The sequence below is a fragment of the Chiloscyllium plagiosum genome, unplaced genomic scaffold (assembly GCF_037043375.1).
Source record: "Chiloscyllium plagiosum isolate Xiang-an unplaced genomic scaffold, Cpla_swu_hap1 HiC_scaffold_45, whole genome shotgun sequence".
Taxonomy (NCBI): domain Eukaryota; kingdom Metazoa; phylum Chordata; class Chondrichthyes; order Orectolobiformes; family Hemiscylliidae; genus Chiloscyllium; species Chiloscyllium plagiosum.
This window is the reverse complement of record NW_028270183.1, coordinates 8,408,613-8,435,162: the sequence shown is the minus strand read 5'-3', so window position 1 is coordinate 8,435,162 and position 26,550 is coordinate 8,408,613. Positions and strand designations below refer to the sequence as shown.

The window sequence follows — 26,550 nt, the reverse complement described above, 5'->3', positions numbered from 1 at the left end:
GGGTTGTGATCGTGAGAGAATATTAGAAGAGTGAGGAGATCAGTGATTATCGGAAACACCCACTAACCTATACATCCTTGAACACTATGAGCAATTTAGCACAGCCAATTCGCCTATCCTTGGTCTGTGGGAGGAAACCACGCAGACACGGGGAGAATGTGCAAACTCCACACAGACAGACGCCCGAGGCCAGAATTGAACCTGGGTCCCTGGCACTGTGAGGCAGCAGTGCTAACCACTGAGCCACTGTACCATCCATGGGAGGTGCTTAGAGCAGGAGGGTTTCCAGGTCAACTGGAACCAGCTACAGTGCATCAGTTTTCCCACGATAAAGGACCTAACTCTTAGATTCTTGATAGTGTTATCCACATCTGCTGTTTGAGGGACAACTGCACAGACATGGGCATGTCATAATCTTTTAAACCTTTATCAAATAACACCTGAATTGTCATTTCTCCAGGAAACCATTCCAGTTGCTCCAAGTGTAGTCCCCCCATGCTGGAACCATTCTGTTAAATCTCCAGTGTACCCTTTGAAGGGCCCTAGATCTAGGCGCTGTACTCTACTTGTAGTTTAACCACAGCTTTAGAGAGATTCAGCATAACTTCCTGATTTTGCACTCAACATTTCTATTCATGAAGCCCAAGAACTAATTGACCACTCTCATGATACATACTGCCACCTTCGAAGATCTATAGCATGAACTCTCAGCCACCTCAGTCCTAGTATGTTCCTCAGAACTGTTCTAATTAATCTCTATTGCTTGCGCCTATTCTTTCTGTAGACTAAATCAGTTCCTACTTCTCTGCATAAAATTAACCATGCATTAAGGTTTTCCATTCTTAAGACACTGACTTTCCTACTCCCTGAGCCGTGATTTTGTTCACCAGCCTTTTATGTGGCACACTGTCAAAGATTTTCTTAAAATCCACAGAAGCAACATTAATTTCTGTTCTCGCATCAAATTTCTGGTACTTCATCAGGAAAAACCAATTAGGTTTGTCAAACATAATTAGCCTTATGCCAGTTTATGCCAGCTGTCATTATTTCCTTGTAACTCTCCCAGTGCCTTTTGATTATTTTACCCCTAATTATTGTTTCGTATCCAGCACCAATGTCAACTGACTGTCATAGTTTCGAAGAAGCCTTAGAAACGCTTTTGATTCAGGGCGTGAATTTCTACTCTCCAATCCTCTGAGACTTCCCGCCCAGCTTTTCCAGGACACACTTCTTATCAAATAGCTCACCATTCCTTACCTCCAGATCTTTGGTAGTTTGTCAGCATTTGCATTTCTTTAGGAAACTACAAACAAAGTACAAATTGAGAAAATCTAACCTTGACCTGTGTTTTGGAGGGGAACTTACAAGTGGTGAGGTTCCTATGTATCTGCCTTTCTTTCTATGTGATAGAGACCCATGTTTATGTAAAGTGCTGCTCAACCCTCTTTGGCTGTTGCAACGTGCCTTGTGGATGATGTAGTATTGTGAGAAAATAGTAGTAGAATGAGGAGATCAGTGATTATTGGAAACATCCTTTGAAGTGATGGGCCACATGTGTAAACATACAATTCCAAATGCATGGTTATGATGATAGGGTCCATTCAATGTTAATCATGGCGACAATGGTAATGAAATTAAAAGTAACAGTAGGGGTTGTCATTACCTGTTCACTATTTTCAGCTTTAGGTTTACCTACAATACAAAGTGAACACTGTTTTTAAAATGAAAATTGCACCACCTTTCCTGAAATTTTATTAAAATTTATTTCTTTTGTCTAGGAATATGTATTGCTCAACCTTATGAGCTGACAGTGCAGAAAGATTTTTTCATTGATCTTCGACTTCCATATTCTGTCATCCGCAATGAACAAGTGGAAATTAGAGCAATCCTGTACAATTATGATGACGATGAGATTAAAGTAAGTTTTGTAACGCATTCATCTTCCTGGTGGTGGTGTTGGTTCACTGAATTGGTGGACAACTGGTTTGCAATGCAGCTTAATGCCAATGGCATGCATTCAATTGCCACACCAGCTGAGGTTAGCATGAATTTCTCCAAGTGAGAGATTGATGGTGGGGTGTGGGAAGGCTGGGGTGAATGAGGTGGGACATGAAGTGGTCAAAGGAGTAAGGAGATGGCCAATGAAGGGAGAAGAGATGAGGGTTGAAGGGGTGAAGGACACTGTATATGAGCAATAAAAGAAAGAAAATGGGGATTGACGGAGGGGAAGACAGGGAGGAATGAAGGAAGTAGATATGAGGATTGAAGGACAGTAAGATGAAAGAATCTGTATATCACCAATGAAAGAAGGGTAACTGGGGTAAAGGAGAAGGGAAAAATTAAGGAAGTGGTGAAAGAGAGAGAAATTTGAGTCCAAAGGACAGGCAAATTGGTGAAGGTGGGAGGAAATGGGAGATAGGAGATATGGTTAAAGGGACGGTATTTAGGTGGGTGAGAAGGAGACATGCCAAACTATCTATGAGGGATGAGTTATCTACCAGGGGTTAAAGAAGGTGTTAATGAGTCTGAGAGAGGAAGCAAAAGAAGGGGAGATAAGGAGACGTGGGATGTGTGAAAGAAAGGAAAATTGGGGGTGATTTGGATGTGGTAGTTGTGGAGATGCAGGTTTAAGAAGGGAGAGATAGGAGTGCAAAAAAGGAAGATTGGGCATGAACAAGGTGGAGGATGAGATTGAAGAATGGGTGGATGGGGGAGGTGGTAAAGAAAGGTAAGATTGAAGTGAAGGGGGAAGTGGGAATGATGAGGGATGAAGGAAAGAGAATGTGTTGGGTATGCTCAACTCCTTTCAGACCTGTCTGTGCAACAGAAGCCCCTCCTGGTCTGCCCATGAAACTCTTCACTTCCAAATTTCCACCTGGGATTACATGAAGCCCAAGGCATTGAAACGGGTTCTCATCAGGAGAGTTTGGGAATTGCTGCAGTGAAAGAGGATGATATGATGGATTGTAATAAAAGGAATGTTAGAGATTGATGAAACAGCAAGGGTGAATGTGCCATCTGTAAAGTCACAGGGAATATTAGGCTTACTTCCAATTGGGATTTCCAATCTATGGTAGAGAAATATAGCTGGTCGGAAAGATTCAATTATGATATTGTGTGAGAAAAACAAATATGGATTTTGGGAGATAATATTTTTAAGGGCTTTAGAGAGTCAAGGGATATCAGGATTCAGAAGAAAAGTCACTGAACTTGAAACGTTTATTCCACTTTCTCTCCACAGAGACTGCCAGATCTGCTAAATTGCCCTAAAACTTTCTGTTTTTGTTGGAGTTGGATGATAGTTTAGTGTTAGGGTTGTTGTTGGAGGTTATGATCTGACATCAGTACTGGATCACAGGATATTAGTGTCAATGTGTAGTTTTTTTTATCCATTGCAATAACGTTACACCAAAAATAACCTAACACTTTGAATCTTACAGCTGGGTTAAGTGCAAGAACAGTGAGAAATGAAAATGATAAATGCTATCATCAATATCAAATCCCTTGTAGCACCGATAACAATATCAACTGTTGACCATGGAAGCTAATGAGGGTTCAGAAGAGATTTACCAGGATATTGCTGGGTATGGAAGGTTTGAGTTATAAAGAAAGACTGGATAGGCTGGGACATTTTTCACTGGAGCGTAGGAGGTTGAGAAGCGTCCTGATAGAAGTTTATAAAATAATGTAGGGTATAGATGCAGTTGATGGAAGGTGTTTTTATTCCTGAAGATGTGGGATTTCAAGATAAGGGGGCATATTTTTAAGGGTGAGAGGAGAGAGATTTAAAAAAAGGCATGAGGGGGAAATGTTTTACACAGAAGGTAGTTCACATGTGGAATGAACTTCCTGAGCAAGTGTTGGATGTGGGTAGAGTTACAATGTTGAAAATATAAATACTTGAATAGGAAAGGTTTGGAGGGATATGGACCAGGAGCAGGCAGCTGGGACTAGATTAGTTTGGGATTATGTTCGGTGTGGACTGGTGGGACCGAAGGGTCTGTTTCTGTTTATTTGAAAATGTTTGACAGGGAGGGGAGAATCACTGCCCCTGCTGCCTCAAATGTGGAACTGCAAGTGTTTTTCCAGCTCTCTGGTGTTAGTTGCTTGTGTTTGTTTTAAGTTGTCGCTGGAAAACCCAGCCAGACATGGTGCATGCTTTTCGAGCAGCTCAGAAACCTTTTCATTTCAAAGCTGCAGGTCTCAGGGACCATTGCAATTAGTCTTTGGCCCTTGATCTGAAACTGAGATACTTCCTGTGCACAATGCATGAATCTTGCTGATGAGATGTTGCTATTTGAATATAAACCATTGAATGTACACACGGACAGTGCAATCAGTCACAGTTTGATTGTATGATTCCAATTGGACAATCATTTTTTCCATCACAGGCGGCAGATCTGGTGCAAATGAGTCAGGAGCATAATGTTGCGGTTTTGATGTAACTCCTTTGCGATTGTTTCATGATTTAAAAAAAAAATTCATTGCATTTTAAATTCTAGGTGCGTGTAGAGATACCATACAATGAAAATATCTGCAGTGGTGCAAAACCGACAGAGCGATTTAAAAAAATAGTTATTATCCCTGGGAAAGGGTCCATTGCTGTGCCTTATGTCATAGTTCCACTAATAATTGGACAAATTGATATCGAAGTTAAAGCTTCAGTCTTTGACAAACTCGTGGCTGATGCTGTGAGAAAATCCCTTCGTGTGGTGGTAGGTACAAAACCTTTAGATGTTTTTGTAGCATTTGTAATCACGCACTAATTAATGGATTGGAGTCATTGAATGCTTACAATACAAGAAGAAGCTGTTCAGACCCACAGGCCTGTGTTGACTCTTTGAGAAAGTCCGACCTCCTGCCTTTTCTCTGTGCTCCTGCATTTATACCCCCTTGAGGTGGTATATCCAATTCCCTTTTGAAAGTCATGCTTGAATCTGCCCTCACCACACCCTCACGCAGTGGAAACTGCAATTGGAATTGAATATTTATGCAGTATCTTTGATTATAAAGAACCTAAAAGATTTTGGTGGTGGACATCTGATATCACTCTGATGTCAGTTGGATAACACAGTGAACACACTTTTATTTTGGACAAATGGGAGTTGTAAGGTTAGGTTGGGAAATATGCTCGCTGCTGCTGGTCATGTCAATTTCAGGGATTCTATCAGTAGAATAGACAAAAAGGTGTATGTGTTTCCTGATTGGGGGGGGGATGGCATTATTCAAAGTGGATGATAATGACACTGATGCACAGAATGTTGGGGCAGGTGGAGGGATTGTCTTGTGAAATGCTTTAAACTAATGAAGTATGATAGTTTAAACTTAAACTAAAAAGCAGACTAACGCATTTCATTTTGTTTTTCTTTCCTGTAGCCAGAGGGAAAGAAAGTTGACTGTCCTGTGCAAACCTTTGAATTGGATCCCAAAGGTTAGATTCTTCTCCATTGCTTATGTCTTAATGACAAGCAGTTGTCAAAACAATAGCAGCTGTCTGGCAGAAGGCAGAGAGTGGTGATAAAAGAGTCCTTCTCAGGATGGAAGCCAGTGAATAGTGGTTTAGATTAGATTAGATTACTTACAGTGTGGAAACAGGTCCTTCGGCCCAACAAGTCCACACCAACCCGCAACCTATTCAGACCCATTCCCCTACACCTAACACTACAGGCAATTTAGCATGGCCAACTCACCTAACCTGCACATCTTTGGACTGTGGGAGGAAACCGGAGCACCCGGAGGAAACCTACGCAAACACGGGCAGAACGTGCAAACTCCACACAGAGAGTCGCCTGAGGTGGAAATTGAACCCTGGTCTCTGGCACTGTGAGGCAGCAGTGCTAACCACTGCGCCACCATGCCACCCACTTGGTGTGGTGTTCTTCAAGGATCAGTGTTGGGACCACAACTTTTCACTTTATACATTAATGACCGGGATGAAGGAACTGAGGGCATTCTGGCTAAGTTTACAGATGATACAAAGATAGGTAGAGGGACAGGTAGCATTGAGGAGGCAGGGAAGCTGCAGAAAGATTTGGACAGGTTGTGATAAGAAGTGGAGGTGAAATACAATATGGGCAAGTGTGAGATCATGCACTTTGATAGGAAGAATAGAGGCATGGACTATTTTCTAAATGGAGAGAAAATTCAGAAATCTGGAATACAAAGGGACTTGGGAATCCTAGTCCAGGATTCTCTGAAGGGGAACTTGCAGGTTGAATCGGTAATTAGAAAGGCAAATACAATGTTGTCATTCATCACTAGAGGACAAGCATGTCAAAGCAGGAATGTACTTCTGAGACTTTAGAAAGCTCTGGTCAGACTACATTTGGAGTATTGTGAGCAGTTTTGGGCCCCATATCTCAGGAAGGATGTACTGGTGCTGGAGTGTGTTCAGAGGAGATTCACAAGAATGGTCCCAGGAATGGAAGGCTTGAGATAGAAAGAACATTTGAGGACACTGGGACTATATTCAATGAGTTTAGAAGGATGGCGGGTTATAATTGAAATTTACAGAATACTGAATGGCCTGGACAGAGTGGACGTTGGGAAGATGTTGCGATTGGGAGGAGAGACTCGGACCCGAGGGCACAGCCTTAGAGTAAAGGGAAGACCTTTTAGAATGGAAGTAAGGAGGAATTCTTTTTAGCCAGAGAGTGGGGAATCTGTGGAATACATTGCCACAGAAGGTTGTGGAGGTCAGGTCATTGAGTATATATCAGACAGAGACAGATAGGTTCTTGATTGTTAAGGGGATCCAAGGTTACAGGGAGAAAGCAGGAGAATGGGATTGAGAAACCTATCAGCCATGATTGAATGGTGGAGCAGACTCGATCGGCTGAATGGCCTAATTTCTGTTCCTATGGTCTAGTGTTATTTCTAAAAACACATTTCACTCCGCACTCATTTGGACAAACCCAGGGAGGTCTCAGGACTGGAGAAAATTACAAGGATAAGGAGCATCGAAGCTGTAGTGACTTGAAGTGTTGACAGTTGAGGAGTTCATGTCAGCGACTCTTTGGTGAATGTAACTTTTGTGTGTGTTCAGATATGGACAGCAGAATTTTGGATGAATTTAATGATATGGAGGGTACAAAATGGGAGGCTGGCCTATGTACCATTCCAACAGTTGTAGTCTAGATGCATGGATGGATGAGGGGTTCAGCAGCAGATGAGTTGAAGACAAGACAGAGATAGACATGTATTATAGAGTGACTTTGGTGTTAGAGAGGGTGCAGTGTTGGATGCACAACTAAGAGCTAAAAGAGCATGCCAAGGCTATGAGTAGCCTGCGGCAGTCTCAGGCATTAAGGGAAGGAATTCAATGCAGTTATGCTGAAACATAGCTTTTTACCCTGCAAAGGATCTATAGAATCCCTACAGTGTGGAAACAGAGCCTTCAGCCCAACAAGTCCACACTGACCCTCCGAAAAGGAGTAGCCCACCCAGACCCATTCCCTTACATTTTCCCCTGTCTAATGCATCTAACCTACATATTCCTGAACACTATGAGCAATTTAGCATGGCCAATTCACCTGACCTGCACATCTTTGGACTGTGGGAGGAAACTTACGCAGCCACGGGGAGAATGTGCAAACTCCACACAGCCAGTTGCCCCAAGGTGGGATTTGAACCCAGCTCCCTGGGGCTGTAACGTAGTAATGCTAACCACTGAGCCACTGGCAAATGTCATGAATTAACTTGAGATAACACACACAGTTCCTTAAAACAAAGGGACAAGCATAACCTGCTAAGCAGCATTCTCAAATGGGGAGAGGAGAGGGATTATAAATTAGCATTTGGAAACATGTCATAGATGCAAAGAAAATTCTGAAACATTACACAGATGGCATACCTGTTTATGCATCTGTGGTAAGGTTCACAACTGAGTGTGCAAAATCAGAAAATGATTCTTCATGTTGTCACATTGAGGATAGTTGCTTTCAGAAATAGAGGGCCAGATGCTCACTATTGAGGTGGATAGCACAAGTGCCTCTGAGATCAGTAGAGGTGAAAAAAAAGTATGATTCTGAACAACAACATCTTGCACCTTGAGTAGAAATAATTTAGTGAAGTAATGAATTGGAAGATGAGTATTTTTAGTATTAATTTAACCAATAGTGCACAATCCAGTGGTACCTTGTATCAAATAAGGGAGCAAAAGAAGTGAAGGTTTACAAGTCAAAAGTCTTGCGGCAGCAGGGTGAGATAACAGAAACTGGACACCCAGCCGAACTGGTCCATACAAGTATTTATTCTCCATGTGATCGGGTCCTGTCTTTCTTCATTTCATTCTGTCAGCCCAATGTTCTGCACCTTTCTTTCTCATAAACCCAGCCAGTTTTTCCTTAAATCTCCTAAGGTAGTTGCCTCAAGTTTGCCTATGGCAGTGGATCCACATACTTCCAAATTCCTATTTTGGTTTACTGGTTGAGCTTGCACGAATTTTAGACTTCCACTCTTAGAATTGCAGCAACTCCTTTTGGTCTCAACCTCCCTTACTCACAAGCCCCGATAGGAAACAAATGCAAAAACCAATGGTTGCAGAGAAAAACAGGGATTTAACTGAAAGGTTTGCTTTTGATAACTCAATATATTCTTCCTTCAATTTAGGTAGGCAACAAACAATTGATATCGACATCAAAGTCCCAGATGATGTTGTTCCAAATACGGAACCACTGTCGTTCATCAGTGTTCAAGGTACGTTGATTGCGATTATGGTTATATCATGTCAAACAATCCAAGGCAGTTTTTGTTGGTGCTTAAAGGGCAAGCACATTACTTGAATTTACCTGGCACATGAATATTTGGAATATTAAAATGGCAGAACATGAGTTTTCCATCTTTACAATAATTATTCAGTTTGGTTTTTGATGTATTGAGCAGACGTTGAAAGTGATGGAAATTCATGAAGACTAGAACCTTGTACAGCACTCTTTAGTATGGCCTAGACAATGTTCTACGTGAGTATGATAACTTTTCTGCTCATCAATTTATCTTTGTAACAAAATTTAAGCAAAACATTGCCAAGTGTCGAATGTAGTTAATTATTTCCCACTCCTAACCACGGACTTTTTAAATTGGACCAAACTGTGGAAATGAGACTTGGATAGAAAGTTAAATTTATTTGATTTAACCTTTGTAGGGCTATCTCAAGATCTTAGAGCTCCTTCTTATCATGTAAAAACATGATATTTCTTACATACATAGTGCAAAAGTTTGACAGTATTTCATTCCTTTTACTTTTAACTCTGGGTAACATGGTTTAGTGATATTTTATGGCACTCTTCTCATTGATAAAACATATGTTCCAATGTCAGAAGATAATGTGTGATTTTGATTTTGGGTCCCACCACATCTAAGTCATAATCATGGACAGTTTCAGTGCAGAAGCAGGTCATTTTCTTCCTGTATTTTTTTTTATTGCCTTCAATTGCAAGGCGGGACTCCTTTTTGAGATTAAAAATTTGTGAACCTACTCAGGACAAAACTCATGAGATCGAAACAGTTGGCAAAAGAAAAATGTTTCCTGAAGGAAATTGTGTGAAATCTGCCATATGTTATGAATTTGTGAAAATCCATTTTAATTTGTAAACATTATGATTCTTCTTATAATTTCTGACTAATGTTTCTAGCTGTTGTATAAAAAAATAAAATTTTGACAGTATCATGAAGGAGTAACTGTTTCCTTTCCCCGATTGAGAAGCCAGTAACTGAAGGACATGGATTTAAGATAATTATTGAGTACAGAAAAGGCCCTGCAGTCCATCAAGTTTGTATTGCCAAAAATATACCACTTATACCCATCTCACTTCCCCACTCTACACCCGCAACCCTTAATATCATTTGTTCTTCCAAGTACTTTTTAAAGGTTGTGAAGTTTCTTGCCTCAACTACTCTCCCAGGCAACACATTCCAGACTCCCACAGAAAAGCCAAGAAGATAAATTTTTCACGCAACAAGTTGGTGTGAGCTGGATTTATTTGCATGTCAGAATGGTAGAAGCAGATGCACTTAGCAACAGTAGAAGAGATTAAGATGACAGGACAGAGAGATAATGAAAGGGGCAATGAGCAAAGAGGGACATAAGACCTTGTAGATCAAGGTATCCCCTGCTTTTTGAATGTTCACTTTATGCCATTTCGCTTTTACGAAGGACCCCCATTAGCACTTTTTTTTCCGCTAATCCAAAGAGGATTTCACTTTTACAAAAAATGGCAATACTTATTCCTATATAAATCATGCTCCTTCGCTTTACCCTATTTTCAGCTTACAAGAGGTTTCCTGGGAACGCTGTACTTTCAGTTAATGGGGGATACCTGTACCTCTACCTAAGAGTTGACAGCGGCTCAGCTGGATGGATGCTCTTATCTAGTTCTGTTAGATTTTATAAATCCTGTGCAAGTAAGGTGAAAAGTCATCTGTTTAAAAATAGGGTTTATGAGTTTACCATCTTACTGGGGTTAGATTTTGCAAATAACCATTTGCAATTTTATACTTTTCATTTTTTTACAAGCTATAGGAATTATTTTCAAAGTGCATTTTGGCAATACAGGCAGTCACTGAACGTTCAACGCAATCTCATACAGAGGTATATTAATATTAGTTTGAAAGATTCAACATGGGAACATTTGCTTGATGTCCCATTTTTATGTTGTAATATATTGTGTTCTGACTTGCGTACAATTTGCAGATATACTCAGACACAGAACCTGTTTGTAACCTGGGCACTGCCTGTAGATTTCTTCCAAGAGAGCCATAGAGTCATAGAGATGTACAGCACAGAAACAGATCCTTTGGTCCAACTGTCCATGCTGACCAGATATCCCAAACCAATCTAGTCCCATTTGCCAGTGTCCGGCCCATATTCCTCCAAACCTCCCCCATTCATACACCTAACCAGATGCCCTTCAAATGTTGCAATCGTACCAGTTTCCACCACCTCCTCTGGCAACTCACCCCATACACGGATCACCCTCTGTGCGAAAAAGTGAAAGAAATCAAAGATTTGTGGATGTAAATGAGGAGAATTATTTTCTGATATTTAATGCAACAGTTTTATGACTGTAACATGATTTTGGTTATGTTTATATTTGATATAAATCTAAACGCAGAAAATGTTCAGAAATTTTCAGCAGGTCAGGCAGCATGTATGGAGATGAAAACAGCGTTAACATTGCAGGTTAATTGTCTTTCATCAGACCTGGGAAAGGTTTAAGATGTTACTGGTTTTTAAGAAGGTGTAATGGAGTGGGGATAGGGGATGAACCAAAAAGAAAGTCTGTGATAGATGGGTAACAATGAATGATAATACACCCAAAGGAATAGATTACTTAATAGTTAAAGAAAAGATGTGTCAGAGAATCATCCAATTACAAATAGAGGCCACACAGAGATTTTGTGAAATTGACAAATACTGGTTTATTTCTCATGACATCATGGGGAAGAGAAATTGTCAGGACTGGTACAGAACGGACGCTGTGCACAGTTAATTCATGGATTCTCTTCCCTGCACTGCAGATAGACAGTTTTTATCATGTTACAGTAGTGTTACAGTAGTGTAGCTTTAATTATAAGACAATATGAACTAAATTACATTCAATGGAAAACAATTGGTTGTCCAATAGTAGCAATCAGGTAATAATTGTAACAGGAGGTTCCATTCCTCTGCTAGAGCAGGTGCTAATGTCCAGTATCCTGGTTCCAATGGGTCTGTTGGGTGGTGTGCATTCGTGTCAGAGATCTGGGCGCTAGTCAGTCTAGGTAGGCTTTGGGGGGCTTCAGTACCTGAGGACACTGAGGATGCCCTCGGAGCTGCAGGAGCGGTGATGCTATTGTGATGTAGGAAGTCTGTTATCAGATCACCTAAGGAGTGTATCCCTTCAGTCTGGAAGCTGGTTAGATCATGTCTTGTTTTGGTGTTTAGTTCCTGAGCTGGTTGTGGTCATGTTGAGGTATTATGGGTAGGCTCTGTTTTGCCAAGAACAGGCATGGCTTCTGTGACTAAGTAGTGGGCAGGCAGAGTGGTTTATTTTTTCCCCCACAAGTTGTCACCATGAGGAATAATAAACAGAAGCAAAAACAGGAGAGGAACAAGTTAGAAATGCATTAAAAGATGGAAATAATGTGGGGGTGGAACTACAATCCTTGGCCTAATTATTGAAAGGATACGACATATTGAATCAAAAGATGAATTGCTTTAATTTGATTTCCCTTTTGACAGGTCTTCCCTAATGTTATTTTTTTACTGATCTTTTCACGTACATAAAAACAAGCAGACTGATTTCTGATGCAAAATCAAAATGATTTTCTCACCCACATATTTTGCCTGACTTGCTGAATATTTCTAGCAGTTTTTGTTTTTATTTCAGAATTCTGAATATATTTTCTTCCAAAACAGGAGATGTTTTAGCCCAAACAATTGAAAATTCCATTGATGGAGCGAAGCTGAAACATCTAATTCGAGTTCCCACTGGCTGTGGAGAGCAGAATATGGCATCGATAACCCCAGGAGTGATTGTCACCAACTTTCTGGACAAAACGATGCAATGGGAAAGAGTGGGTATGGATAATCGAGACACTTCAGTGCGCAACATTCAAAGAGGTAAGTCTCACTCTTTTTAATTTCAAGTTTGTTAAGGTAAGGAGTGTCATGTTTTGGAAATTGAATTTTACAAGTTGTTGCATGTCGAGATTATCAGTATTGCTCCAGCAGATATCAAATGCAAAATGGACTATGGGGGAAAACCCATCTTGGTGAGAAAATTGGGGCAGTTGAGTGACAATTGCACCATTTAAAAGGCATCTGGATGTGTATATGAATAGGAAGGGTTGGGAGGGATATAGGTCGGGTGCTTGCAAGTGGGACTAGATAAGTTGGGATATCTGGTTGGCATTGACGAGTTGGACTGAAGGGTCTGTTTCAGTGCTGTACATCTCTTTGGCTCTGTGAATGAGCAGTCGAACAAAGCCTTTCTCGATCTCAAGACCAACAAGTCATATTTTCTGGTGAAATTTCTGCTGGAGAATGGGGAGATGTCCATTAACTGGGCTTACTGCTCATTGTTACCCTCATTACAGTCTAATCACACTTCATTCAATGTTGCAGATTCAAATATTAACATGTGCCAGATGGACTTCGAGAATTCCTGATGTGGGAGTTGGAGATGGGTAGATGGGTATAGGTTGACCTGGGATTTGTGAGGGACTATGGGGAAGTTGTTTGACACAAGTGTATGAGGCGAGAGCATGAACATTGACCAACACTGGGTTATGAGGGACAATGGGATGGCTATAGTGGCATGGATGGGACATCAAGAATGAGGGGTGGTGGGGGAGGGGTGTAGAACAAACGGGATGTTTTCTGTCTTTTGCACACATTGCTGGAATCCCATGGAAACCTTTATTACTAACCTATTTTAGGATTAGGTAGCCTCTTAGGATCTTAGAAGAAGTGGATGAAGAAACAAACATTGAACTTGCTGGAGAAACTCAGCAGGTCTGCAGAGAAATAGAGTTAATATGTTGTGTCCAGTGACCCTTCTTCAGAGTTCCTTCTTCAGCACTGCAGAACAGTCATATCAAACCCGAAACACTAATCCTGTTTCTCTCTCCACTGATGCTGCTAGACCTGCTGAGTTTCTCTCGCAATTTCTGTGTTTGTTTCAGATTATCGGTATCCACAGTAGTTTGCTTTTATTTGATGGATTAAGGAGCCTTTTGAGGGACTTGATAAAGTTCTTCATTTTCTGCTTGGAATTGGCTTTAATTGGTCTGTTTTTTTTTTCTAGAGGCGTGCTGTCTTCCAATATTTTCTGGTTTCTGTGATTCTGTACTGGATTACTCTTTTTCCCCAACATATTGTGTTTTCATATTTCATATTTCCAGTGTTGGTAGAGTTTAATTTCTTCTTACATTTTTTGTATTCCATTAGGTTATGCTCAGCAATTGGCTTATCGCCAATCGAGTGGCGCCTATGCCGCATTTACAGGTCGAGTCCCTAGCACATGGTATGTTATAGTTAAATTAATAAATTAAATGTTACCTTTCTCTTTCTGGTAATCCTGTAGTGTTATCCTTGACAATGACAATACCCTAGATACTCCTCAGAAATGCTGTGGGATTTTAAGGCACTGGACAAAAAATGTTTGGAAACTGCTTCTAAAACAACAAAGAAAAAGACTCTTCTGGAAGGAGGGTCACCGCCTCACAGCACCAGGGTGCCATTCCAGCTTTGGATGACGGTCTATGTGGAGCTTGTATTTTTTCACTGTGTCTGCGCGGGTTTCCTCCAGTTCCTCAGGTATCCTCCCACAGTCCAAAGATATACAGGTTAGGTGGATTGGCCATGGTAAATGTGGGATACAGGGATCTGACGGAATGCTCTTCAAAGGGTTGCTGCAGATTTGATGGGCCAAATGGCCTCTATCTGCACTGTAGGGATTCTGTGATCTATGACCCGAAACATCAGCTCTATTTCTGTGCCCACAGTTATTGCCAGACTTGCAGAGTGTAGCAATTTCTGTTTTTGTTTCTGATCTCTAGCATCTGCAGTTATTGAGTCATAGAGTCAGACAGCACAGGAACAGATCCTTGTCGACACTGGCCAAGTTTACCAAACTAAGTATTCCCATTTGCCTGTGTTTGGCTCATATCCCTCTAAACCTGTCACCTTCATGCACTTGTCCAAATACCTTTTAAATGTTGCAACTGTACCTGCATCTACCACTTCCTCTGGCAGCTCATTCCAGATATGAACTCTTTGGTTTAATTTCATGTTCCTGCTTCTCTCTACCAGCTAATAATACTGCTGTGAAAAAAAACTGCAATGCATTACCAGCCGTATAGGATATACACATTCTTTTTCAATCTCCCATGCAATCTTTTTTGATTTGTTCATGAGATGAGGGTGTCACTGGCTGGGCCAGCATTTATTGCCCATCCCTAATTGCCCAGGGGGCAGTTAAGAGTCAACCACATTGCTGTGGGTCTGGAGTCACATGCATGCCAGACTGGGTAAGTATGGGAGAAAATGAGGGCTGCAGGTGCTGGAGATCAGAGTCGAGAGTGTGGTGCTGGAAAGCACTGCAGGTCAGGCAGCATCGGGGAGCAGTAGAGCCGACGTTTCGGACGTAAGCCCTTCATCAGGAAGTTTGGCACATTTCCCTTCCCTAAAGAATATTCGTGAACTAGATGGGTTTCTCCAGCAGTTGCATTAGCTGAGAGTTTTATTGAATTCAGGCTGAGTGACCAAAATCTTAGCTAATGTTTCAAGTCTAGAACTGAGAAGGTGAAGAGCCCTGGTGAAGGTTCATCCAGACTCAAAATGTTAGCTTGCTTTCTGATTAGATTCCTTACAGTGTGGAAACAGGCCCTTAGCCCAACAAGTCCACACCAACCCTCCGAAGAGCAACCCACTCAGACTCATTCCCCTACATTTACCCCTTCACCTAATACTACCGGCAATTTAGCATGGCCAATTCGCCCTGACCTGCACATTTTTGGACTGTGGGAGGAAAACAAAGCACCCGGAAGAAACCCACGCAGACACGGGGGGAATGGGCAAACTCCACACAGACAGTTGCCTGAGGCGGGGATTGAATCCGGGTATCTGATGCTGTGAGGCAGCAGTGCTAACCACTGAGCCACTGTGTCACCTATTGATATTTTAGATTAGATTCCCTACAGTGTGGGGACAGGCCCAACAAGTCCACACTGACCCTCTGAACAGTAACTCACCAAGACCCATTTCCCTCTGACTAATCCACCTAACACTATGGGCAATTTAGCATGACCAATTCAGCCTAACCTCCTCATCGAACCTGGGTTCCTGGTGCTTTGAGGCAGCAGTGCTAGCCACTGAACCACTGAGCCACCCTATCTCTTCACGGATACTGTGTCCTCAAGCCTTTTCATTTTCAATACAGATTCCAGCATTTGTAGTAATTTGCTCCCAAGCAAAATGTTAGTCAGAGAGTTTTGAGAAGATTTGTAGCTCAGGTTGAGGTACTGGATATAGGTTTGCTCGCTGAGTTGGACGGTTCATTTTCACTTGGCCAGGTTGATGTTGGTGGATGTGAACAGGGCTGTTACATCAAATGAACCTATGTTTGAAAATGAACCTTCCAGCTCAGCGAGCAAACCTACATCCAGAATCTTAGTCAGACTTAGCGTTTCGAGAGTGCTGGAGAGGAAAGAGAGGAAGGCTTCTGGGAAAGTGTTCTGCAAGTATTCTATTCTCATTAAAAAGCTGATTTCCATGAAAGAATACAGATTTGGATTAAATAATATTTATTCAGTATCTATTCCCTGGATCATGATTACTGTGGCAATGATAATTGTTCAATGTGAAACGATTCTTCAGTTCAATTTACAAATTTGTTTCTTCCTTTAAATGTTGCCTTTCTTTCTCTGTAGGTTGACTGCTTATGTGGTGAAAGTATTTGCAATGTCGTATAATTTGATCATGGTTCAGCCTGATATTTTATGTGGAGCTGCAAAGTGGCTGATATTAAATAAACAGAAGCCTGACGGTTCCTTCAGAGAAGATAGTCCTGTAATTCATGGAGAGATGATTGTACGCAATTGTTTCTTTTCATTCTTCATCATTCTATGTGGTTACATTGAAGAAACTAAGTCATTAAGTCATGGAATCATAAAGCAAGACAGGACTGAATGAGGCCATTTGGTGCATCATACCAATGCTTGCACACTAAAAGAACTATATAGTTCGTTCTAGTCCATAGCTCTTTCCCACATTTATCTCCTTCAACTATTCCTCCAATCCTCTTTTGGTTATTACAGTTTAATCCAATTCCATGAGTAGAGCATTCCATGATCATGAAATCTCATTACGTTAACAAAATTCCTGTTTAATGCTGGTTCTTATTTCAAATACTCTGCTGTGGGCCTTCTTGGCACTGGAAATATCTTCTCTTTATTGACTCTATCAAAACTTTTAAAGATTTTGGGCACCTTTATTAAAACTTCTCTTAATCCTTTCCTTTACCCTTTTCCACCTCGTGAATGCCTCCTTGGACATATCTCACTCTAACTCCTATGTTTTGTTGCCACCCCTTTATCATTTGCCCTTCACCATCGAACAATGTTCTCTAAACATTCAGGTCAACCATGATCACACTGAATGGTCGAATAGGATTGAGGGGCTGAAAGACCTACTACTGTTCCTAAGGCCATAAGGCATAGGAGTGGAAGTAAGGCCATTCAACCCATCGAGTTCTCTCTGCCATTCAATCATGGCTGATGGGCATTTCAATGCCACTTACCTGCACTTCCCCCGTATCCCTTAATTCCTTCCTTGTTCCTACATTCCTATGAGCTTCTGCCTCCTGGACCTATGCAACCTTGAGGAATAACATTCCTTTTCCCACTTTAAATTCCATCATTACATTCTTTGCTCTTCCTTGATATCTGTTCCATTCCCCTCTATGTTGCAAATCCTCCAACAATATTTTTCAAATGTGAAGGTTTCTGTGTTTATAAATACAAGTTTTTAGGAAGGCATTTAACTTGTAGCCTTTTAACGGCTTGTTCTAAACCAAGATAAATGCCAAGGCGACAATTTTCTTCCAGAGTTTTTGTTTTAAATTGTTCAATTCTTGGATTCATACAGCATGTCTGATATTCTAAAATGGGCATGTTGTTCCATGAGACAAATTTGAGGCATTGAAGTATTATGAAGATCTTGGTTACAGATACTTTGGTGTCAATATCTTCCTTGTGTAGCCTTTAAATCTTTGCTAAACCTCTTTTCCAACCTTTGCTAAATCATGAACTCCAGAAATAAATTAATGATTGCTTTTGGTCTTACTTGAGCTATTTTCTTCAAGTCATTATGTGGAGAAGTGCCAGATTGAGATGCCTAATTGTTGTTTTGCATATTGATTTCCTTTAGGGAGGAGTCAAGGGATCAGAAAGTGATTCTTCACTGACTGCATTTGTTCTCATCGCCCTTGATGAAGCTAAGACTGTTTGTTCACCTTACATAGAGGTAAAGAGATCCTTTTTTAATGTAAGATAGCATTCAAGGTGAGAGTTGGTTGGCTCAGTTGGCTGGATGGCTGGTGCTGCCAACACAATTCCCACAGTGGCACGGTGAACCTCAGGTTAAACCATCACCAGTCATTACTTTCTCTAATCAGGCAGCAGCCCTATAATCTGGTAAGCTATGACGATTTTACCTTTTAGTACATAAGGTGTCAAGGCAGTATTTTGATTCAGAGAATTTGGGTTGAGAGATTGGTGTTAATTTTGGCAAGTTTCATGGAAGGTTTCTCTGTGTTCCCCAGTGTTTTTCTCTGAAGCTCATCTCATTACCAAAGCACAGCATCACCAAGGTGTTTTTGCTAATCCTACCATCCCACTTGGGTAGAAGATAGTGTGGGGACCTCCCAGAACTCCCAGCACTTGTACCATTTTTGAAGACCAGCTGAACACCAGGCCAAGTGCTCTCAGACAGTACAGCACGGAAACAGACCCTTTGGTCCAACTCATCCATGCTGACCAGATATCCCAACCTAATCTAGTCCCATTTGCCAGCATTTGGCCCAGATCCCTCTAAACCCTTCCTATTCATATATCCATCGAGATGCCATTTACATGTTGTAATTGTACCAGTCTCCACCACTTCCTCTGGCAGCTCATTCCATACATGCACCACCCTCTGCATGAAAAAGTTACCCTTTACATCCTTTTTAAATCTTTCCTCTATCACCTTAAACCTGTGCTCCCTAGTTTTGGACTCCTGGTAATCCTGGGAATAAGATATTGGCTATTCACCCTATCTCTGCCCCTCATGATTTTATACACTTCTTTTAGATCACCCCTCAGCCTCCGATGCTCCAGGAAAAACAGCCCTAGCCTATTCAGCCTTTCCCCAGAGTTCAAACCTTCCAACCCTGGCAACATCTGTTGTGGAGAAAATATAGAGAATCACCAGGAGATGCAGAGAATTCTTCAAGAAGTAGGTCTTTTATTGGAAACAAAAAACTGTCACACTGAGAAAGCAGATTCTTCAATGCCCATGAACCTAAGGGTCCGTAGTTTTGTATATCTTTTTTTATCATGTTCCTGTTAGCTTATCAGCATGTCCAACTATATTAATCAAAGTACCTCACTCTAGCTACACAATAAACCAGTGATGTTAGTTCCCATTATCTCTTTAGTTGTACATTCTACTTAATGTTATTCTAATGTCACGGTTAGATATTTATTATCACCTTTGCTACAGTGATCTTCCATTCCAGACTAACCTGTCTTGATTAGATATTTAGCTATTCCATCTATTACAATAGTCTCCTGTCTCAAGCTGACTCTACTAACTATTAATTAGATATTTAATATCATGTCCCAAATACTTATGGACCCAGACAGGGAGACTTTACTAACTGTTATCTCATCTCGCCATAGTGACCTTTCAGCCTTAACCTTACTCTGCTCATTGGTGTAAGAGAATTCCACTATTCTTATCCCATCCTGCCTTCCACAGACCACAGGTCACCAGTGGTCTTCATGCTTTAACCCTTCCCATGCTTTCATGCTGTTTATTTTCCATACATCCTTATAAATCTTTTCTGAACCCTTTCAAGTTTCACAACATTCTTCCGATAGGAAGGAGACCAGAATTGAACACAGTATTCCAAAAGTGGCCTCACCAATGTCCAGTAAAGTTGCATTATGATCTCCCAACTCCTATACTCAATGCACTGACCAATAAAGGAAAGCATACCAAACGCCTTCCTCACTATCCTATCTACCTGTGACTCTACTGTCAAGGAGCTATGAATCTACGCTCCAAGGTCTCTATGTTCAGCAACACTCTCCAGGACTTACCATTAAGCGTATAACTCCTGCCCTGATTTGCCTTTCCAAACGCAGCACCTCACATTCATCTAAATTAAACTTCATTTGCTGTCCCCTCATTGCAAATACTAAAGCCCATTTGTAAATGCATTGATGTATCAGAACCAAACTGCACAGGCTACACGTCCTTGGCATCATTCCATCTCAGAGGTCTATCTGACAGAGTGTCACTGTTCCCCCAATTGCCCAGTGTAGGCTATAACTAAGTCATGCTAACCATCATGTTGCACTGTCTCACCGACAAAGCCAGGTGGTTGTGACTGTCAATGAGCAACCTGCTCTATGCCTTCCAATGCATTACCATCCCCACTCCATTACCGCCTTTATATCTTGTGTTCTCTCACCCCTGCACTGTGCCTGCAGGACTCATTGGGGCTCAATCCCTGAACTATATAAGGCACTGACCCCTTGACTCTCAGCACCCCAAGCAGACTCCTATACCCAATGCTCTGACCAATAAAGGAAAGCATACCAAATGCCTTCTTCACTCTCCTGTCTACCTGTGACTCTACTTTGAAGGAGCTATGAACTGACACTCCAAGGTCTCTTTGTTCAGCAACAGTCCCCAGGACCTTACCATCAAGTGTATAAGTCCTGCCCTGATTTGCCTTTCCAAAATGCAGCACCTCACATTCATCTAAATTAAACTTCAAGCCCTGGTCCCAATAGCAGATCCTCCCCTTGACTAACTCCGCTAGGCCCCCCTTACTAAAGGCTGTCTCTCGTGGTCTGACTGAGGAGTAATCCCGTTCGACTCTGAGAAATAGCCATTTTGGTTGAAGCACTTGCGGTGGATTTGCTGCAAACACTGCTGGCGCATGGAGCTGGGGTGAGATTGATGTAGCTCAATGCCACACAAGATGCCTGGCTGGAGAAATCAGCAGCTGGAGTGATTTGAGGGCTGGCAGCAAGTCCAAAGATTGGCAGTCAGGAGGAAGGAAATCAGAGAAAGGACTGCGATTAGTCGCAGTGGATAGATTGTGCGATGCTGGCAAAACTGAAAGGATGGATCATTTGGATTGGCAGCAGTCAAATAGGAAAGAACATCATCCATGGTGGGACAATGCAGCCTTGCAAAACATGAACTGAAGTTTTGGCAATCCTACACTGTCCAATGTATATGATTCGTACAGTACTGCTGAAAAACTATATATTATTTGCCTTCTATGCTACAGCCACATGAACCCAAAGGCAAGAGATTATTTTGAAGTTGTACTCCCAAAAAACGATCGTGCTGTCCAACTTCAATTGACATATTTTTCATCCTTGCCTGGTGTCTGAAATAACTCCATAGAGGCTGTTATGTCATCACCAAGTCAACCTTTATTGACACATGGAGAGTCCTTGACACTGATCCAACTCCCTCAGAGCCAGCTCTCAGAGTGAACAGAACCTCTGATTTCTATCTGTCAGCCAGGGCTCCCTAATTGGACTAGGTTAACAGCCCCAATCAGGGAATGTGGTTTCTATGAGGTCCCCTTTGGCTGACCTCGTTATAATCACCGCAGTGTCCATTTTAAAACACTTTTCAGAGATGAAGAACTCTACTATTGGGAGAAAATTGATGCTTTTGAGATTTTAACCTGGATAAAAGATGGCACTGATTTTACATATTTAATAAGTATTGCATTATGCTCAGTATGTGGCAGCAGGTGACACTTGATGAAACACCATTTGAAAACTTGCTGGTTTAATTTTGATGTATTAATTTCAGGGTTATGAAGACAGCATCCAAAAAGCAGGAGACTACCTGAACGGACACTTTGATAATCTGAAGAGGGCATATTCTGTGGCAATAACAGCCTATGCACTCTCATTATTGAAAATCAACAAACTGAACACCCTGATGGAATTTGCTTCAGGAGGTAAGCCTGATTGGTAGCTGCTTGCATATTTCTTCTCCCTGTCTGAAGATCCTTCCTTTTGTTATTCTGTCCATCTCTGCACATCAGGAGGAAGTGAAATATTTGCGGAAATAAAGGTAATTTGAAAATTCTGCCTTGATTGCACCTCTGAAGCAATGATAATTTCCCTTATATATAAAACCATGAATTAAAGGTTGGGGAGCGTTTTTAGATTAGATTCGATTCCCTCCAGTGTGGAAAACAGGCCCTTCGGCCCTACAAGTCCACACCGACCCTCCGAAGAGTAAACCACCCAGACCCATTTCTCCCTGACTAATGCACCTAGCCCTATGGGCAATTTAGCACGGCCAATCCATCCTAACCTGCACATCTTTGGACTGTGGGAGGAAACCGGAGCACGCGAAGGAAACCCACACAGACATGGGGAGAATGTGCAAATGCCACACAGTCACCCAAGGGTTTTGTGAGTCACCATGCCACCACAGTGAAGTTGTTTTAATTAGCAATACAAAATGGGAGGACAGTGTAAGAAATTATTAGTTTATTTTATCCAAATTCCATCCCATTGAGTGACACTGGCATAAATAGGACCACAGGTGAAATTCAGGTCCAGTCCTTTCTGTTTCATTTTCATATTGCATTGTTTATTAGACCGTCACACTATAACTAATAGGTGCAGGAGTCGACCATTCAACCCATCAAGCCTGCTCCACTATTCAATAGGATCATGGCTGATCGGTCGTTCCTCATGTCCCCTTTCCAGCCCTTTATCTATAACACTTGATTACCCGGTTGATCATGTATCTGTCCCTCTGTCTGTCTCTCAAATATACAGAAGAACTCTGTCCACACAGCTCTCTGTCAAGGAGTTCCATAGACTCTCAACCCACTATGAGAAGAAATTCCTCCTCATTTCAGTCTTAAGGTGGCACCTCTTTGTTCTGAGACTATGCCCCCTATCCCAGACTCTCCCATAAGGAGAAACATCCTCTCAGAATTTATCCTGTCAAGCTTCTGATGAATCCTAGATGTTTCAATGAGATCACCTGTCATTCTTCTAAACTCCAGTGAGTCAAATTCAAATCTGTTTAACCTTTGCTCATAATACATTCCCTCCACACCAGGGATCATACTGGTGAATCTTCTCAGAACTGCCTTCAATGAAATGGTATCTTTCCTGAAATAAAGGGACCAAGCCACTGACAGAACTCCAGATGTGGTCTCCCCAGCTCCTTGTTCAGTTGCAGTAAGACTTCCCTATTCTTATACTCCATTATATGCGAGGTACCCAGCCCTGGGCATCCCACTAGGTCAGTCTGTAACTAGGGACACCCAGCTATCAGGCTAGAGGGCAGTACTTGAGAGAAATAAGTTGATGTTAGAATGGCAAGTCTCTTAAAGAGCCTCTCCTGGATCCTAGAAACCTCAGAGTTCTTGCTGTTGTAGGACTAATGTTGTATGTAACATTCTTCCCGATGACAGGGAGGAGATGGAGAGGGATGATGTTCCTGGGCTTTATTAGTGACAAGGAATATGACATTTTAACTTTGTGGAACCAGTCAGGAAGCACTTTGGTGTGTTAGTAGCAGGATAATGGTTTATAATTATTCATTGTTTTGGAATGCAGCTGAGTAGGAATCTTGAGCATGGTCTATCTGTTGCTTTTGTGTCCAAGGGAGTTGGTTAGAGGAGAGCAAAAACAAATTTCATTTTTAAGTCAGTATTCCTTGTTCACTGAAATCCTTCTTCCTAATTTTTAAAAAGTCCAAACCAGGAGGCTAATGATTTGTTTTTCCAGAATCTTTAACTCTTGTGCAAAAGGAGAATTCAGCAGCAGCATTTTTCTGATGGAATTCTAATAGTGATTTTTACATTCTCTAATAGTGATTTTTACAATCTCTTTAACAATGCATTTGAATGTTGCTAATGTACATTTTTCTAAAAATGATGTGGAGGTGCCGATGTTGGACTGTGGTGGACAAAGTTAAAAATCACACAACACCAGGTTATTGTCCAATGGTTTAGTTGGAAGCACTAGCTTTCAGAGTACTGCCCCTGATGTAGAAGGAGGGCTGCGAAAGCTAGTGCTTCCAAATAAATCTGTTGGACAATAACCTGGTGTTGTGTGATTTTTAACTTTTTCTATAAAGTTATGTTTCAAGGGGCTTTTTCTCATGAGAAAACTATAAAAACCTAGTTTGTTTGAAATGGATGACTCAATCACATTTTCTATGAATGTGCTTTCATTATTAAAATTTCTTAAGGGCTTGTGTCCAAATGATTATTAAAATTGGTTCATTTGACATACTGAGATGAAACCAGACCTTTTTATTAAAGGGATGCAGTGGAGGTTCATTATATTCTGGAGTTGAGGGGGTTGGCTTATGAGGAATGACTGAGTAGACTGGGATTATATTTATTGGAATTTGGAAGAATGAGGGGAGATCATGTAGAAACATATAAAATTATGAAGGGAATAGAGAGATTGTTTTCACTGGCGGGTGAAGCTAGGACAAGAGGGCATAGCCTTAAAACTAAGGGGAGCAGGTTTAGGACTGAATTGAGGAGGAAGTTCTTCACCCAGAGGGTTGGGAATCTGTGGAATTCCCTGCCCAAGGAAGCAGCTGAGGCTTCCTCAGTGAACGTATTTAAAGCTAGGAAAGATCATTTTTTGATCAGTAAAGGAATTAAGGGTTATGGTGAGAGGGCGTGTAAGTGGATCCTAGTCTACGAAAAGATCAACCATGATCTTATTGAATGGTGGAGCAGGCTCGAGGGGCCAGACAGCCTACTCCTGCTCCTCGTTCTTATATTCTTATATGAAGTTCATTGAAAGGGCACTATTGGAAAGTTGTCTTTCAAAACCACTTTTTGGAAATGATATGTTATGAGCTAAGTGAACTGTCCAAGTTGAAAGATTATCCATATAATCCCTACAGTGTGGAAACAGGCCCTTCGGCCAAACAAGTCCACACTGACCCTCCAAAGAGTAACCCAGCCAGACCCATTCCCCTACATTTACCCCTGACTAATGCATCTAACTCTACATATCCCTGAACACTATGGTCAATCCGCCTACCCAGCACATCTTTGGATTGTGGGAGGAAACTGGAGCACCCAGAGGAACCCACACAGACACAGGGAGAATGTGCACACTCCACACAGACAATCACAATTACATCATCTACAAACCAAGCCAGAATGTCTCCAGTTCCTTCATCTAGATTGTTAATGTATGAAGTGAAAAGTTGTGGTTCCAACACTGAGCCTTGTAGAACACCACTTGTCACTGGCTGCCACACTGAGAAGGACCCTTTTATCCCCACTCTCTGCTTTCTGCCAGACAGCTAAGCTTCTATCCAGGCTAGCACCTTGCCTCTAACACCATGGGCCCTTAACTTACTCAGTAGCCTCTTTTGCGTCATCCTGTCAAAGTCCTTCTTGAAATCCAGGTAGACAACATCCATTGGCTCTCCTTGGTCTAACTTGCTCATTAATTCCGAAAAGAATTCTAGCAGATTTGTCAGGCATGACCTCCCCTTGATGAAACCATGCTGAGTTTGCCCTATTTTACCATACACTTCCAAGTATTCAGAAATCTCATCTTTCACAATGGATTCCAGGATCTTACCCATGACCGAGGTTGGGCTAATCAGTCTCTAATTTTCTGTCTTTTACCTTCGTCACTTTTTAAACAGGGGTGTCATGTTAGCGATTTTCCAGTCCTCTGAGACCCTTCCTGATTCTAGCGATTCCTGAAAGATGACCACTAACGCCTCCACTATCTCTTCAGCTATCTCCCTTAGAACTCTGGGGTGTAGTCCATCTGGTGCAGGTGATTTCTCCACCTTCAGGCCATTCAGTTTTTCTAGCATCTTCTCCTTGGTGATGACCACCATACTCAGCTCTGCACCCTCACCCTCTTGAGTTTTTGGGCTATTACTCCTGTCTTCCACCATGAAGGTTGATGCAAAGTAATTATTCAGTTCCTTAGCCATTTCCTTGCTCCCCACTATCTCTCCAGCATCATTTCCAAGCAGCCCAATATCCGTTTTTGCCTCTCTTTTGCTCTTTGCTATCTAAAGAAACTCTTACAATCTTCCTTTATATTACTGGCAAGCTTACCCTCATATTTAATCTTCTCCCTCCATAATTCTTTTTTTGTTGCCCTCTGTTAGTCTTTGTAAGCTTCCCAATCCTCTGGTTTCCCATTGCTCTTCGCCACATTATATGCTTTCTCTTTGGCTTTATGCTATCCCTGACTTCCCTAGGCAGCCATGGCTGTCTCATCCTCCCTGCATCATGCTTCTCTTTTCTCGGGATGAATCTCTGCTGTGTCTCCTGAATTACTCCCAGAAACTCCTGTCATTGCTGTTCCACTGTCTTTCCTGCTGGGCTCCTCTCCCAGTCAATTCTACCCAGCTCCTCCCTCATGCCTCTGCAGTTGCCTTTATTCAGCTGTAATACCTTTACCTCTGATTCTACCATGTCCCTCTCAAATTGCAGACAAAATTCGATCATATTATGATCGCTTACTTCTGAGCCATCCTTCACCTTAAGCTCCCTTATCAAGTCTGCCTCAGTGCATAACACTAAATCCAGTATTGCCTGTTCCCTCGTGGGCTCCACCACAAGCTGCTCCAAAAAGCCATCTTGGAGACATTCCACAAATTCCTTTTCTCGCAATCCTCTTCCATACTGATTTTCCCAGTCTCCATATTGAAATCCCCCATGATCACTGTAACTTTGCCTTTCCCACACATCCCTTCTATCTCCTGGTGTATCTTGTGCCCTAGCTCCTGACTAC

The 26,550-nt window shown here is 41.7% G+C and overlaps 1 protein-coding gene across 1 annotated transcript in view; it reads left to right on the top strand.

Moving 5' to 3' along the window:
- Nucleotides 1-26,550, top strand: part of LOC122552261 (complement C3-like) — a 115,016-nt gene that overhangs the window by 42,787 nt on the left and 45,679 nt on the right. The window contains exons 20-28 of the mRNA XM_043694948.2: nucleotides 1,779-1,918; nucleotides 4,503-4,715; nucleotides 5,377-5,431; nucleotides 8,611-8,697; nucleotides 12,398-12,601; nucleotides 13,931-14,006; nucleotides 16,414-16,573; nucleotides 17,912-18,007; nucleotides 21,593-21,743. Coding sequence (XP_043550883.2) covers nucleotides 1,779-1,918; nucleotides 4,503-4,715; nucleotides 5,377-5,431; nucleotides 8,611-8,697; nucleotides 12,398-12,601; nucleotides 13,931-14,006; nucleotides 16,414-16,573; nucleotides 17,912-18,007; nucleotides 21,593-21,743 — 1,182 coding nt within the window. The remainder of the gene's footprint in view (nucleotides 1-1,778; nucleotides 1,919-4,502; nucleotides 4,716-5,376; nucleotides 5,432-8,610; nucleotides 8,698-12,397; nucleotides 12,602-13,930; nucleotides 14,007-16,413; nucleotides 16,574-17,911; nucleotides 18,008-21,592; nucleotides 21,744-26,550) is intronic.